Source organism: Mycteria americana, chromosome 3 (genome assembly GCF_035582795.1).
Source record: "Mycteria americana isolate JAX WOST 10 ecotype Jacksonville Zoo and Gardens chromosome 3, USCA_MyAme_1.0, whole genome shotgun sequence".
Lineage (NCBI taxonomy): Eukaryota > Metazoa > Chordata > Aves > Ciconiiformes > Ciconiidae > Mycteria > Mycteria americana.
In genome coordinates, this window is record NC_134367.1 from 11,205,483 (window position 1) to 11,222,332 (window position 16,850).

The 16,850-nt window shown below is 35.8% G+C and overlaps 1 protein-coding gene across 10 annotated transcripts in view; it reads left to right on the plus strand.

Annotated features, from left to right (window-relative positions):
- The window catches only part of PUM2 (pumilio RNA binding family member 2), a 77,187-nt gene that overhangs the window by 18,776 nt on the left and 41,561 nt on the right, over positions 1-16,850 (plus strand). For all 10 annotated transcript variants that reach the window (XM_075497855.1, XM_075497857.1, XM_075497860.1 and 7 more), the window contains exons 2-4: positions 10,294-10,362; positions 16,204-16,309; positions 16,608-16,795. In XM_075497855.1, coding sequence (XP_075353970.1) covers positions 10,312-10,362; positions 16,204-16,309; positions 16,608-16,795 — 345 coding nt within the window. In that variant the 5' untranslated portion in view covers positions 10,294-10,311. The remainder of the gene's footprint in view (positions 1-10,293; positions 10,363-16,203; positions 16,310-16,607; positions 16,796-16,850) is intronic.

Genomic DNA, 16,850 nt, shown 5'->3' on the forward strand with positions numbered 1-16,850 from the left:
GTCTTTGATTTACAGATAGATAAATTATCCTGTATACTTGTGCAGCAATAGCTCTGTGCGGAATTGGTTCAGGTCTGTGAGGAATTATTGACAGCATAAATCTGAATGGTAGTACTGCTTCTGGAGGTAACGTGGGCTGGAAGCAACCTACACGTATTCGTGCACCTTGGAGCCTGACATAATGGGAACCAGAGACCCGAGCTGGCTGCTTACAGAGCCAGTTGAAGCTTCTTTGCATTTTATTCCCATGTGCTTCAGGTTCTAGGTAGGATTACGAGTGAGGCCTCGTTCCAGACATGATTATTATGTGGTTGTGGAGTTTTGTCCCAAAGCTAAAACTTGCTTTAGGCATTCTAGGAGATTTTTGCATCGACATCAAGGATAAGGTGGTGGGAGCCAGTAAGTTCGGGGGGAAGAAAAGGCTGCATGTAGTCATTCAGGCATTTTGCATTTGCAGTATATTTCTTCATATTTTCTTATCCACTTTCTTCTGTTATTCAAGGTGTCCAGTAAATAAAAATATTTTAAATTTGGGTCAGTGTTATTTTGCTTAATCTAAGTTCTTATCTGCAGGTTTAGAATGTAGTTTCTTTTTTTCATGTGATTAAGGTTGGGGCCTATGGAAATGTGTGACACTGCTTTATTGCATGAAGGAACTACATTTAGTTTTCTGCACTACCTTGGTTTGGTACAGTTTACATTACAGTCAGGGTGATAAGGGCCCTTGGGTATCTTTGTGAAGGTAACGGAAGAGTTAAGTGAAAGCTTTTCCTCTTTAAGGAAGGCAGTAGAGGTTGGAATTCACAGGGAGCAAAGCAAAGTGGTGGGTAAGTATGTGAAGGGAAGCAGGGGGGCAGCAAGTACTCAGGTAAACGGTTTGAGGGAATATTTTACTTTGGATGAGAATGAATAACCTGGAATTTACACATCTAATCAGAAGTTTTGCTTGTAAGATCACTTCCTTTATTTTGTTAGAACATGGTAGTTCAAAAATGTGTGTCTCTGTTTGTGTGTCTACAGTTACTGCTTCTGCCTACCCTAAGTTCTGCTGTTGACGTGCTGATAGCTGCCTTTACATATAAGTGCTCTTAAATTTTTGGCTTAAGTGAAAAGGTTGAAGAATTTGGTTTTAAATCCATTGTAACACAGATGTATTAAAGCCAGTCTTTGAACTAATTTTGTTACAAAGCTTTTATTACTTTAATTTGAATTGTAAATAGCCTACTTTATTTCCAGTAGCTTAATTGTCATCAGCATAAAGTCTTCGGTGTTGTTCTAGATTTTTTTTTTTTACTTCCTTTGAAGGACTATGCTGGCCAACATTTAATGAGATATTAATGTCCAAGGCTAAGCGGCTGGTCTTACTGAATTGAAAATAAGGCTTATTGAATTAGAAGTAGTCTCTGTAGGTTTTTAGTTGGCTGTTTTTTTTCAGCTTTTAGGCAATCTGTGGTTAGTTTAAATACACATATTGTCCAAAGAGAACATCCTTAGAAAACAGCTGAAAGAATTGATAACAGCAATTTCTTTAAGTGTCCTTTTCCCTGCTATAGACAGATAAAGTAGAAAACACATATGCTTCCCTGTAGTAATTCTTTTAAAATATGTTAAACATGCTTTAGTGTTCTCTGGCTGTCCTTGAGGTTATGCAGAGTTTAAAGGCTAGAAGAATCAAGGTAGATTTTGAAGCAGGCTGGCATATATTTGAAACTTTTGGGTTTTTTCACTGCCAGTTTATGCTGGTGATACAGAGAAGTTGTGTGCTTTATGAGCAGCTTTCTTTCGAACAACTAGGTATTCATAGTGGAGTGAGAAGTCTAAAAGTTCTGAATTTCTTCTTTGTACTACCCATGATTCAATTAATTGCCTAAAGACTAGGTAGTTCCATTTCTTCATCTCTGGTTTTAGCACCCACTTTGAGAAGATCAGACTGTGTTGGTGTTTCCTGGTTTCCTCTTGCCTGCTGGAGGAAAAAAAAAAAGACCAACAGAGCTTGTTCAAAGGGTACTGGACTGCGAGTAGGAAGAAGTCATGATGCTAGAAACTTCTGGGCAGGAGAATTACTGGCGGAACTTCACTTTTTGCATCTAGTATTCTTGAAAACTATGTTCTTGAAAAATGAATGTTACTGTAAACACATCTGCCATATTCAGGAGTAAAGAAAATGAAAGTAAATGGTCTGAGGAAGGGGAATGCTGTGTGTCCAGAATTGCTGGGGGTGGGAGGAACTTTTCTGATACCAGTGCTGCAATAACACAAAACTGTTTCCTGGAAATTCTGTCAGAGTGAATTTTGTCATTTCCTCAGCCCCACTTTTAATGGGGGTGTGTGTATATACATATGTACAAAATCTTTTTCTTGGTATAAATTATATTGTTTATAAATCAGTTATGTTCCATGGGATTCCTTAAAATCATTCTTTTTGAGGTGGTATTAAAAAATACATAATTTTTTGAAACACAAATTTAAAGCTTGTTTTCTCGTGGGGGTGGGGGGATGTTCTGTTTTGGATTCTCGGGAAGCAAATAGAAAAATGAAAATAATTTAGATATCTAAAGAAAACACATCAGCAAAAAAACCTTGATTGCAATGTAGACAGTTAATTTATGGAAATTTTTACTTGATTGTAGGCCTGTACATTTTAATTGTTCCGATTCTTGTTAACACATTTAAGAAAAGCTTGTTGACTCTCTATTAGAATGAGTTACATGTTTCATTAATCACTACAATACATATTGAGATAAATTGTCCCTAGTTCCTGCTTGTGTGTAGATAAATTTTGGGATTATACAGAGTTTTCATCTTCAGAAAAAGCAAAGTTTTAAGTCTTTTTTTTTTTTTTTTTTGTAGCATATTGCTTAGAGAGCACTCAAGTTTTTTGTTTTTTAACTTACTAAATAAAGTTTTTGAATAAGAGATAATGACGAAGTAGCGAAGGCTGATGTCTCAAAACAGCAATGCAGCAAGTTAATGTCACATTTCCTTGTAGAAGTAGCTGTGTAGTGTTATTACTCACAAAGCCTTTCAGTGTAGAATGGAACAATAATGGTTAGAAATTTGTCTCATGAATTCCCCTAAACTTCTGTTACATCACTGGTAGCACTTATTACTCTGTTATAAGAAGGTGATGCTAACTGACTAGCTTAACAAGAAAAGTGTAGGTTTTTAAAATTAGAACAAAGAGGTTTGTCATGTACATATACTAAGTAATCGGCACCAATTAAATAATAAGCGTGTTTAGACAAGAACTGCAATTCAAATTTCATTTCACAGCTTTGTTTTCGAACTTTGGATTATATTTACTGTCTGTCTTTTTTGTTTGTGGTATATTTATGCAGGAACATTGGAGTGAGAGATGCAGAATAATATACGCATGTCTAAGTGCGGTGGGGGAAGGTGAAGAGTTGCACCAAACAAGATGGGATTACACCTGAAGTATTTCACATTGAAGATTAAACCTGTACATTTTCTTGTGTGAAAGACAGCTCTTCAGTTTGATTTACAAGCAGTAAAGGACCAGTCAGCCCTTTTTCTTCCTTTTTTTTTTAAAGAATTACCTTTTCTTGTAGCTCATTTAAACAATAAACTAAATATGAATTGATAAATATTATTTTATTTTAATCAATTGTTTTAATTAAATATTAAAAATAATTTCCTGTTTACAAAAACTCTAATTGGACAAGTTTTTATGGGATTTTTCTATTTTATAAAATTATAAACTTTTTATCTACTGTCTCTTCTCTAGACTTTTATTTTACAAACTTCTGCAACATCTGTCACCCTGACTTCCTGTTCTGTACATTTCTTAGAAACTCTTTTGAGTGGATAATTTCTTACACGATTAAAAGACTTTGAGAAACCTGCTAAGTTATTTAGTATAAACTATATGCCCTACTTATGTTGGGAATATATCACTTTAGCTCTTCAAATGGAACAAACAGTGTAACTGTTATAAATAGTTATAAAATCTGGTTTCAGTACAGACACATTATTATTAATTTATGTGAGGCTGGTAGTTCTACCAGTATTTGACTGTAGGGATTAAAATCCTGAGCTTGAGGGCACCTGACAGTAGTTTAGAAAAACTTGTGCCTAAACAGTTCTGCCACTCTTAGAGCAAAGCTTGAACTTGTTGGGTGGGAAGACAGGCATGAAAGCCTGTGCAAGGAAAAGATAAGTTTCTTGCACGAGGGAATAGTTCATGTTCAGGGAGAACGAGTGCAATTAACTATTTCTTGGCATGTTTCATTCCATAGCTGGGAACGGAACCCAAGGTTCCTGAGTTGTCTTAGGCCAATGAACCATCATGTAGCTCTGAAACAGGTGGCAAGATGTGCTTCATTTTCCTCTGCTTTTCTTCATGGGAGGTTGTGTCCTGTTATGCTTGCTCTGTATGGTCTGTTGCAAGTAGATATGTAATTTCCAAACTTGGCGGTGACTTAAGAGATGCTATCCAGCATAATTTTATATATATTTATAGATATATATATATGTGCTGTTGATAAAAACCTAGGAAATTCCTTTCTCCTGTGTGCATGTTTCCAGATTACTGCTATTCCTATTGAAAAGAAAGCAAGCAAAACATTTAGTCAGTGTTGTGTATACAAGTGTCAGCTCTTATGATCACCTTGCTCCTTTGTGACTTAGCTTTTTCAGCAGACTGGACAGTGCTTTTGCTGAGTGTATGTATTTTTTCCCCCTTTGCTACATACTGCAGAAACCCTACCTTGAAATCTCCTAGTTTCATTTTTTTCATTGTTAGTGTCCTCAGCACTGGTAGGATTGCTTCTCAGACTTGCAATACAAAGTTTACAAGGAAGTAAAACACAAGAACATTAAGATCCAGAGTGATTGCTGAGCCAGGCCAACTGAATTGATAAACTGTATTTGTTTTTGTTGAGAGTATTTGAATGTATTAAGGGTCAGTATAGCTTGATCTGAGAACATGAGTTAAGAAGCCTAAAATACAGGGATTGAAAAATTATTCACTTGCCTGCAAAAAGTTTGAGTTGATTTTAGAACATTATATTTTAATGCAATGAAAATTGTTAAATACTTACTGGGGGAAGATGTTATGCTTTTGAGATTATAACCATGGAAATATGTGTTAGAACATAAAATTGGTCACCTAAGTGTTTTGTCAGAAATGCCTAACATCTTGTTTATTCGGACTGCTTAAGGAGTTAGCATGTTTTGGAACATTTAGTTAAGTCTGCAGTTGTATTACTGTTCCATATGGTCCTCAGCAAATGTTACCTCTTTTTAAAACGTGGCATACCTGTAGACTTTGAATTACTCTGGAGCAGCAACTTTTATTAACCAGTTTGGTGGTAAGTGAACCTTTGGTTCCGTGATGCTTCAGAGAGGTATGAGAAGATGCATCTAGCCAAAGGCAGCTTTAATCAAACAAATGCTTTGTTTTCTCAAAATGTTACACAAAATATTTAGTATTTTGTAACTACTACAAAACAGTTCAGTTGTGATTCCAGTAGTTGCCTGTTCAGCTGCTCAACAGCTTTTGTTATCTGGATGCACTATCGGCTGGCCTCTAAACTAAAATAAGGACATTTTAGGTAATCTGGCAAAATATTCTAGGGTAGAAATCCCTATATACAGCCCTAAACCGTAGTATTTCATAATAGAGGTTTGGGGATTTGCAGTTTAGGCTTGCATAGTTTTCCCTTGTTGTCCCTTGTTATAAATCTCTGCTAGATTTGTGTCTAATGTTTTAATTCATATTAAAATATTATTTTTATTTAGTAGTTTCAAGCTGGCTACCATCTGAAATGTTTTTGGGGTTTTGGTGGTTTGTGTTTTTTTTTTTTTTTTAATACCTAGTCAAGTGTCTGACACGACTTTACAAGACAGCATTTGACTTAATGGAGGGCTGGCAGAATTGCTATGTATTGGGTTTAAAATGTAGCCATTTTTGTGTTCTTAGATTAGTTTAACTTTATAGTAATGCTAAGTCTCTGCCATAAGCGTATATCATATGTAAGATAAATGCTGCAGAAGAGCCACCCCTGTAGAAAACTGTTAGAAAGGTATTTTGCGTTAAAGTCATTCAGCAAAACAAAAAGGCTGAAGTATTTGCAATGTGAACAGCAGCTTCCCTTTCTTTCCAGTCACAGTACTTTAATTACCAGGTGTTTTGTGTTAAATTTCTGGCCTAGTACCACAGCTTCAACTGCAAAATGTGTCCTTTTCTTTGTCAGGTGGTTAGGGTCACAGTGGTTGGGGTATTCACCTGGGAAGGCAGGGATGAGATTTGGAATTTCTTAATGCAGAAAAAGTGTTTTTCCTACTTTCTGGTCAGCTGGTTTAACCACTTTTGATGTGTAAAATGAAGTAATATCTTTCTCTTTTATATTTTGTTGTCGTTATTTTTCTCCAACTCTTTTTTTTTTTCTTTCTTTTTTTTCAAAGAAGGGGCTGATCTTTGCTTTTGCAAGAAAATGGTTAGAAGCTTATTTCTGGCCGGATTCAGGGTTATTGGAGAGAGTACTTGTCCCTAGATCTGAATCTGGGTGCCTGAATTCCAGAAATGGCTATTTTTTTAAGCAGTGTTTCTTGCGGTAATCCTAGATGAGTATCCAGCCAACAGTCTGCCTCCTGAACTCTGTCCTGAGTTATGTCAGGACATGGTTTTATGTTAGTAGTTTATCATCCAGCTGCCACTAAGCAGGTACTCCTACTCCACCTTTCTCCAGACCAGTTTCTCCGTGTTGCTTTCGCCGTGTCAAATCTAGTGGTCTCGCTGCTGTGGTTTTAGCCAGTTCAGCTGGCTGATCTGGTGAAATTCTCATGCACGGAAAAAGAAGGAAAAAAACCTTTTGAATCAAACCTTTTACTTGATGATTACCAAGTTCATTGCAAGGGAAGTGGTAAAAGCTGTTGGGGGAAGGATGGAAGGACTGTCCTGTTCATCAGTAGCTGCCTAGATGTGCTTAGCTCTGTCATGAACTCAGTTCATTGGCTGAATGTTGCAGCATTCAGGACTGAGGATTGTCTTGTGGACATAGCGTGAGGTAGTAGTGAAATACAGTAGAAATGAGATAACTACTCTTACTAGGAGTTTTGACAGAGTAAAAGAAGGTTTTTGTGTAGGCCTCTAGATTTAAAAGAAATTATTTTGTAAATGTCGGGGAGAGAGAGTTTAAACTTTAGTGATAAAGAGTCTACTAAATATAATTTTGTTTTTACTCTGTGTTAAAATCTCATTCCTAATGCTGTGATGAAAAATGGACTAATACATGATGGTATGTTGTATCCAGTTTCTATGGAAGGAGAAAAAGATCAGAATATTCTATTGGTATGTCAAAGGGGAAAAGTTCGTGGGTATGTGTAAGCTGTTCTATCTATTTAACAGCCGTGTGCGAGGAATTGTTATGCCTAGACTGCTTTGGTGTGTAGTATCCATTTGCGCATAATTTGGGGGCCCTGAGGAGTGATCTGATGTGTATCAGAAGTGTGGACCGTTGCCAGCTTCTCTTAGTTGGAAAGGCTTATTAGCATTCGACTCTGAAAACTAAGATTAGATCTAGCAACTAATCCCAAAAGCAGGTAGGTGGTAAATGGAGAAAGAATAGTCTTCAGAGTGATTGTGGGGGAGAAAAATCAAGAAAAAAGACGTAATCGATCAAAACCAGGAAAAAATTGTAAATGTTGAACAGTGTTTCATAGGCCTCTTTTGATTTATGAATTATTCCAGATGACAGAGAATGAATAAAAATAGAAATTTTTTAAAAATATTCTGAATTTGAGGTAAAAAACCTGTATATTAAAAATGTTTATTTCTCGAGCATATGAATTGGGTGAATGTTGGCATTGAATTAGAGAAAATAAAACTTCCTAGTAATATAGATCCTAACCAAAGTTTTTCCTTCAGGGAGAGGGCATGTCTTTATATGTAGTAGATCTAGCTTGGTTGTCATTATTCTGCATGCTTTTGTAGTGATAGGGCTAGCATTGAAGAAAGCAGATTCTCAGAAGATGTTAGTGCTGCCTGTATATTCTCCAGTCTGTAAACTGATCTGTGAAGCATATATCCCTGATATGGGACAGGATTTTGTGGGCTGCTCTTTTTGATGGAAAGAGAAATGGAGACCCTCTTTGCTGCAGTAAAAAATACTGTAGTATTTCTCTTGCTGCTGATAGCAATAGATAACACTAATTTAAATTTCGTGTTTGTAAGAAGGGGGGCAGTGAGCAAAATCGGTGTTCAGTGTACTAAAGTTTATTTACAGTTTTGGAAGATTTCAGTTTCTTAGAGGTGACTCCGAACTGCTCAGGAAAAAAAGGAATTCAGTTGGAATTGGATTGTCTTTTCTTAGAGACTTGGAACTGTGTGTGGCCATATTTTTTAACTTTGCTAAATTGTGAAAAATATTTGGTATTAGGTCTTGCAGCACAAAAATAAACCCCAAAACAAATCCACAACCAAAAAATGTAAACATCTTTCAAGCTTGGTTGGTTTTTTATCTAACAGTGATTTTGGGTATTGTTTATGGTAAATACAGTTTGGCAAGCATTAGCCACAAATTTTGTTTAGAGGTACTGTTAGAACAAAACCACGTTTTGAGACAGAAGTATCTAATTTACTATTTGATTGATAATTGAAACTAAAGTCCATAACTTCAGCATGGGGAGTGGCCTATGGTAAGATGATCAACTCTCTCAACCATCTATAGAAGAAATTCTGTTTTCAGAAACTGTAATATCCAAATTAAGAAGTCTTCAAAATTTGAATTTCTAATTTTTTTCTTTCTAAATAATTCCTCTTCTACAGTTAATTTTTCTATATGCATGCACAAAGATTTGATTATCCCTTGGAGCTAATAAAAAAGAGCTTTTTTCACGTAAATTATAACTAATCTATTTTTAAATTCATTTTAAAAAATATCTTTAGCTTTCTTAAGGATACATGAAAATCTGCTTTCAGTTTTTAAAAGAATAAAATCAACCTAATTTATTTAAATGTCAGCAGCACTGGAAAAAGGTCAAGGTGCTGATTTCCGCCCCGCCCCCCCCCCCCCCCCCCCCCCCCCAATAATTCACTGTGAAACTAAATTTGCTCTTCAGTAGATCACTGAAATTGTTGGGAACTGGTTTCAGAATCTATCTTAACTGAAATATTGTTCTTTCTGAGGGAATGTTTCTTTGAGTTGTGAAATTTCATCCTCAAAAATAGAGAGGCACTCAACCTCAGAAGTTAATGGCTTATAGATTATAGGGCAATAACAGTATTTTGAGACTAGAATATTGAGACTAGAGCATCTATTGACAGCTAATTAACACTTTTCCAACACTAAGAAAGAATTGGAAAAGTTGTTTGCACCAGAATATTAAAAGCACAAGATAGTTTCTTTGCCTGTTTTTTGAAAAGTGATCTTAATGTGTTATCAGCTGTATGGAGTAACTTCATTTTGTTTTATTTGTTAATGTGAACAGATGGGTTTACTAGGTGGAATTAACTCCTCAGGAGAGACTGGTATTGGGAGGGAAACTTAGATTTTATTTTGAACTTAAATAACTTCACCATTTTACCCTGCTGCATCTCACTGTTGAGAAAGAAGGGAAGGGGATAAACAACTCTGAATTTCCCTTTTTTATTTGTTTTTCTAAGCTTGTCACAGCTTTGAAAATTCCTTGTGGAAACCATTTTCTCAGGAAAGAATGCACCCAGTGCATTGTGTCTGCATGCCATGGAAAAGGAGGTGGTTTGTTGCAGCAGCAACTCTTGCTTTAGTAATATATGTTCCATATTTACAACAAACAAAAAAAGACAACACACAGAGGAGGAGTGCTATTTCCTGGAAGAAAGCACAAGAAATTGTGATAATGCAGTCAGTTACTAGATTTTAAAAGCAACACATTGCTAGTAGCTTTTGTGACGTGTCTTGAGCTTTTCTTTGCTGCTAAGTGTACTCAGTAACATTGTGTGTGATGGGTCGTCTCCTTTCCAAAGGATATTGTATGTCTAAATCTTTAATTTAACTTTTTTTGGCATTTGTTGCAAATGTAATATTGGTCATTGTTTCCATAGTGAGTGATACCCATCTAGATATATGAAGATGAAAATTTTTGAGTGTCTCAGAATTTCTTGCATGTTAGTAGCATGGTGCATTAAATTGGCCACTAACTGTATCCGTTCACAAAATCTAAACTCATGTTCAGCCTAGGTTGAGATTTTGCGTGTGCTTTCAGTTGTCTAAAATCTTGTGGAGTATTACAAACTCAATTTTTGAAAATCTATTTTACTAATGGAGCACTCTTTTGTTTTTCTTTCTACAGGTTCGATCTGTGGATGAGATGAATCATGAGTTTCAAGCTCTTGCCCTAGAATCTCGGGGAATGGGAGAGGTAATTATTGAGGGCTGAAAATCCAGTTGGTGGTTTGGAAATGTTGATACAATTTAAGAAGTCTGAAATAATACGATATGAAGCAAAGAGCTTCTCTTAAGACCAAATTGATTTTTCAGGCAACTGAAGATTTTGGTTCTAAGGTGAAGATAAACTAAGTAGTTTGCAAGAACACTGGGTGGTTGTTGACTGGATTTACTGTGTTATTATGTCAGTCTTATTAGATGAGTGATACTCTTGGGGATGTGACAGGGTAATTTGTTCGAAAGTTTGTGCAATTCTATGAAATATGAGGCATGTTTTCAGTGTCACTGTATCTAAGCTAGTGAAAAAATTGCTTACTACCTCTGAGAAGCCAAGGAGACTGGGATCTGAAAAAGTTTTGGCTCCAGAAAAAGTGAAACTGGCATACCCTAGCAGAAATGTGTGGTAATTTACTATTTTTTTTACTGGTAATTACGCTTTTAAAGAAGATTTTAACCAAGGTTAATAGTGCTATTGTATAATTTAGCTAGAGGGAAGAATTTTTTGATTGGTTTGGGTTTTTTTTAAGTCAGTGTACTTGGGGGGGCGGGGGGAAGGTGTGGAATTTAAGATCATGGAGGATGACTTATCTCCTTTAAAAGCAGTTCCCTGAACTGTATAGAAAGTAATCAACATGCATTAGGGTTACTTGCCCTGACAGGACATGGTAGTGAAATAAATTCATGTTGAACTAAGACTTCAAATACTGATCCTTTTGTCTTGCTGGATATTTACCTAATGCAGTTGATAATTGAACCAGTGACAGTATTTCAGCTTAACTCTCTTAAAATGATGATAGGACTGTGATCTCTACGGAAACAGTAACTTATTGATGAAAAACAAATGCCATGTTCTAGTTGCTGAACGTTTCTGGGCAGACACAAGGCTAGTCTTACTTGATTTTTTTTTTTTTACTTGAATGAAGCATTTAACCAATCAGTTGGCTTTTCATCAATTTTTGCTTCATCCAGGGTTCCATGTTGACTTTCTTGAGCCATCTCCCATTTGAAAAAGCAATAATAGATGAAGCCCTGTTCTTTAGAAAGCTGAGTAGCCACATTGGATATGCTTGCTTCCCCCTGCCTCCCCAGCACTTAAAACTCCTTTTGAAAGGTAAAGGTGTTAGTAAGGTATCTGTGATAGTAGCAATGGCGTGATAGAGTGGATGGGTAAAATTCATATTGGTGTTTGTTCTTTTGCCACCCACGAAGTAGTCTGAAAGGCTGAAAGCAGTGGAAGTGAAGGATGGCATAAATGCCTAGGAATTAAGGTATATATGACTGCTCATACAGATCTTCGTTTTAGGTTATCTCAGATTGAGGGAGATACTTATGCATGATTATGACTTTGTTTGTTTTCATGGTATTCTGTGGATCTGTGAAGATGCTCTAAAAAAGAAAAAAAAAATCCACATACAAAAAGCCAGCGTTCTGATACATTAATATAGCATCAGAAATTGATACTATATTGTGATCTTGCACTTACTAGGTTATTATGTCTTTCATTCCAACGGTATCTTCCAGGTATCTTGAGGTAACACAGGTTCACATAGCTAGGTTGACTTACTCAGTAATTTTCTTAATGTATTGCACAACAATGAAGTAGTTCTAGAATAGATTCCATGGCTGTTTTAACCTTCTTTTTGATTATAACCTTCCAAAATATTAAAGGAAATGTCCTCATAAATACCCTTGTAAGCTAGAATTGGTAGTTGTATGTTCTTATGTCTGTCTGCTTTGAAAGGTGTGAAAGGGAGCTAAGTGATCTGCTTCTAGCTATTGGGAAGTTGTTCTCTTCCTCATTTTCTCTGTCTCGATAGATTTTTCTCTGAACTGAAATTAATTTCTTGTTCATAATTCTAATCCTTCTTGGTCTTTTTTTCCCCCAGTTGGGAATCAATACTTGACATTAGGAAGCTGATGCTGTTCATATCATTACTAAAATCAGGATTGTCTTGAGTCCTCAAGCAAGTATCTCTTCCATGTGCTAATGTAAAGGGATATAGTATGAAATCTGTTTTCATTGTACCATAACACATTTTGGAAATAATATGTACTGGAAATCCTTCTGTTAAGCTATCCATCTGAGCTGCATTCAGATGGAGCCTGGTATCAATCAGTATCAGGAATAGGACAGCATAACATGAGCCAGAGATATGGTTTGCTTGATCTGTTTCTGTCTTGCAATTCTTTGTTAATTTATTCTGTAAAGAAACAGACTAAAGTTTTATTAGCAAGAGATCTGCTGTATTGCAGGTGTCTTTCTCTAAATGTCTCCTAAAATTTTAGCTGGTAGATCAGCTATGATTCTTCTGGCTCCAGCTCCCAAAAGCTATAATGACCCTTAAGGTTGTGGTAATATTCTGAAGAAATACTGACACATGGTGCTATTTCTCTTCTCTAGGCATCTGTTGTTTGCTATTTCAGGGCCAGCATAGTGGGCTTCAGGACCTTTAGTGTGACCTAATACAGGCACACATAGAATTAATTGCCAAACCGGATATAAAACTAAGTCTTTTTTTGATAATGTCTGTTCTTACAGAAACTTACAGGGTCAAAGCACACACAAATTTCAGGTTAGGGACAATGTATCCGTTTCTGGTGTCAAAACTTCAATCAGAGAAATTGTAGAAGGCTCTGTAGGAATAACTTCTGATCTTAAATTTTTAAAAAGTCCTTAATTCAAGAGCCAGTAGTCAAGACTGTGCAGTTACTTATCGGAGAGCTGGTTAAGAGGCAGCTTTAGCATAATTGGTTATTATCTATGTGAGACAAGGGCTTTGTTCATCTGGCAGAGACATAACGGGGATCAGTGCTGATACTGAAAGAGACACTTCTTAGCATACTGTTGGAAGAGCTTAGTAAGAAATATGGCAATCTTTTCCACTGTTTTGAATTAGGATTGGATGTATCTTTGTAAGGTTTCCTTTTTATTGGATTAAATGCAGGAAGTATTGAGCAAAACGCATGTTATCAAAGGGTAAAGCACGATGATTTTAGCTACTTGTATTAATTTGTGATGACTTCTTGATTAAGTCTTTTTCAGTAGAACTAATAAAGTGGAGGGTTTTTGTTGTCTGTTAAAGAGGAACACACTTGTTTTGTTTTTCTGAAAAGTACTCTTTTTTGAGTTCCTCAGTGAAATAGTTGACAGCTGCAAGGGGTGCTCACTTATATGGCAATCCAATAGCTGAAGCGTACCTTTAAAAAGAGCATAGTGTGTGTCATATCCATCATCTGTCAAAAATAAGTAAATAATAAATCTAAATCGCTGACCCTCAGGGAGGTGCAAAATTGTAAATTTTAAAAAATTCCATTTATTTAAGTATTTGAGGGACAATTTTGGTTTGTAGAAATTTAAATGAAAACTTTTTCTGTAAAACTGTTTGATCTTCAGTAGGATACAGTTTAAATTTAGCCTCTTGAGGTATAGATGATGCATTATGTTTTGTGTTACAGATATTCTGTATTCTTCGTGTACCAGAATACATGAAGACTGCAAGCAGTTGAATATATCTGGAATTTGAGAGTGTGTAGTTAAAAAACAAACAAAAACCCCACAAAAAACAAGAAACCAAAGCAAACCTAAAAAAAAAAAAACCCAAACAACAACAACAAAAAACCAACACCCCCCTCCCCAAAACAACCTGTACTTTTGCAGTGAGGATTATTGCTGCTTTCTACCAGTGGTCAGTTTTTTCTTCCAATAGAAATCCTGCAAATGAGTTTTGAAATCAAAACCAGTATTGCAGTGTGTTCTGCTCTAAATTTGCCTATGTTCTTAACACTGTGTTCTCTGAACACCTGTCTGATAGTGGAATTTACTAATTTCAGGGTAAGCATACTTTAAGGTGATGCTTATTTTATGACGCAAGATACTACGTGATCTGTTTTATTCTGACATGGTTGTTAGGTTGTGACACCTTCACTTCTGTATTTCTCATCGCTCTCATCTCAGCTGGACACATATTTGAACTTGTCTTAGACTGCATTTAACATGAAACGTTATTATCTTTCTCAAAACCAAGGTTTCATAGATAATCATGAAATGCTTGCTTTCTGTTCTACCACTGTCCTCCAAAGTGAAAAATGAGTAGTATTGCAAACTTGTTACAATATAAAGCTAAAAAGGATGAGTAGATTTCATAGGCTGATCTGAAATATATAATCTTTTGCTTTTAGTTGAACTGCAGTTGTAAGATTCCATTAATTTATTTCTCTGTTCTCTGATGGCTAACTTCATCCCTTAAATTCGGGGTAAACTTAATATCCTGGTGCTCCAAAAGTGTGTTTGGTTGACATGCATTGAGAAAGTGGGCATCTCTGTCAGGGCAGGTAATGACAGTATAACACTCTTGCAAGCATAATACTCTCCTATAGTTTTGTTGAGCTTTGCCTGTTTATCATCCTCCACCCCGAGTCCTTCTGTGTTAATGAATTTATGTAAGGAACCCAGGGATTTCAGTAGGTTAGCTAGTCAAAATGCTTTGTTTCTGGTAAGAGGTCTGGGCAGCACAGAAAAACAGCAATCGGCAATCCTTAAGTTACTCCAGAGGAGCTCTTGTCTCCTCTGTTTCAGTGTTAATATTGTGGCCTGTTAATGACAGTCTTATCCTCTTCTTTAAGCTGTTTTCATGAGCTCTTTCAGTGCTACATTAAGAAATACCTAAAAAATATTCTTGTTAGTAGTTTCATCAAGGCTTATACTAAGCAGCTGTGAAATTCAGAAGGATTTTTTAGTCACTTAAGTAACAGGAGAATCAAAGCTCCAGAATGTACTCATTTATTGCAAACAAAGCTTTATCAGATTACATTTTTTTCCTAAATTCACAAAATTTAAAATTTTAAACTGAACATTACATTTTGCAGAATGTGATGGATTACGATGCTGTCTTCAGAGCTCTTCCCTATTTTTTTTGCAAGTTGTTTTCATTGTAGTTTCAGTTGATGGACCTTGTAAAGTATGTAATATATAGTCTGAGAATAGTTTTTTAATTACATATTCAAGAGAAAATGTGATAGGTGGAGTTTGGCAGTTGTACTGCTACTGATGGGAAAAGTTAGAGGAATAAAGTAAAAGTAGTAAAATAAAAGTAAAAAGAATGCTGACAGTTGAGGTATTTTTGTTTGTGCGGTGCTTCTGTCATGTCGCACTGAGTTTTCTGTCCTCAAAGACAGTACAGGAAGTGATACTGATCTAACTTGAAACTTTTTCCACTTTAGAAGTAGTAAAGAAAAAAAATCATATAGCTAAATGAAATTGTTGCTATGTGGAACTTCAAATTTGAATGTCACAGATTTGTAACCAGCAGATCCCTATGGTCTAAAGGAGCTGACTTGCCACCATGTGTGTTAGTCGCTTTCTAAAATTTGGAACATGATGCATTTTTAAGTGAACAGAACGTTACAATGAACTGCTGCTGTTTCTGATTTTCATGATCGTATTAGTTAAAGTCCAAGCTTTTGAGCCAACATGGAATAGAAAGCAGTGTTAGTTAAAGTTTCTGAGAGGATTTGGTTGCTTTAACACCAGGGATTAATTTGATTAGCTTTTTTGACAGCTGCTTCTATATTCTATATCTGTCTCATAACTTCAGAATCTCAGTCTTGTTGGGGTCACTTGAGCAATTTCTTTACACAGCATCACCTTCAGTAAGTTTTAAGTGTTTATGATTATTCCTTGGCAATGCATGCTTCCTTATGTAAAGCTGACTTTGGTATCTAAAATGAATTACTTGCATATCCTCTTAATAGTATTGGTATTTTTTGCCCATTTATAAACATATTTTAAATAAAGCTGTTTTCTCTTTTGGAACAGCTTTTACCTGCCAAAAAGTTTTGGGAACCTGATGATTCGGCAAAAGATGGACAAAAAGGGATATTCCTTGGTGATGAGTGGAGAGAGACTGCATGGGGAACTCCTCGTAAGTGATTGATGTATATGTATTGAAAAATCAGTCAAGTTTACTAAATGTTATTTCAAAGTAAACTAGTATTATAAATTTTAATTGTGTATTAAATTTTATTTTCCTTTCATTTTAATTGTGAAAATGTATACTGCGCTGGTAGTCATGTGCCAGTAACGCTTCTTGAAACTGGGATTTGACATTTTTTATTTAATTTTGGTCTTGTTTAATATTGCCTCTGTAATGAAATGCAAACACATTACAAGTTGTATTTAAAAAAAGCCAATAGTTTTATTTATTTGTTTGTTTTTAACAGACCATTCTATGTCCCAACCTATTATGGTACAGAGAAAGCCTGGACAGGGTTTTCATGGCAACAGTGAAGTAAATGCTGTATTGTCTCCACGATCAGAAAGTGGCGGCCTTGGAGTGAGCATGGTAGAATATGTGTTAAGTTCCTCTCCAGCTGATAAATTGGATTCCCGGTTTAGGAAAGGAGCTTTTGTAAGTAATGCAGCGTGTGTTAAGCTTGCCTAGTTACCTACTGTGGTCTTACTGT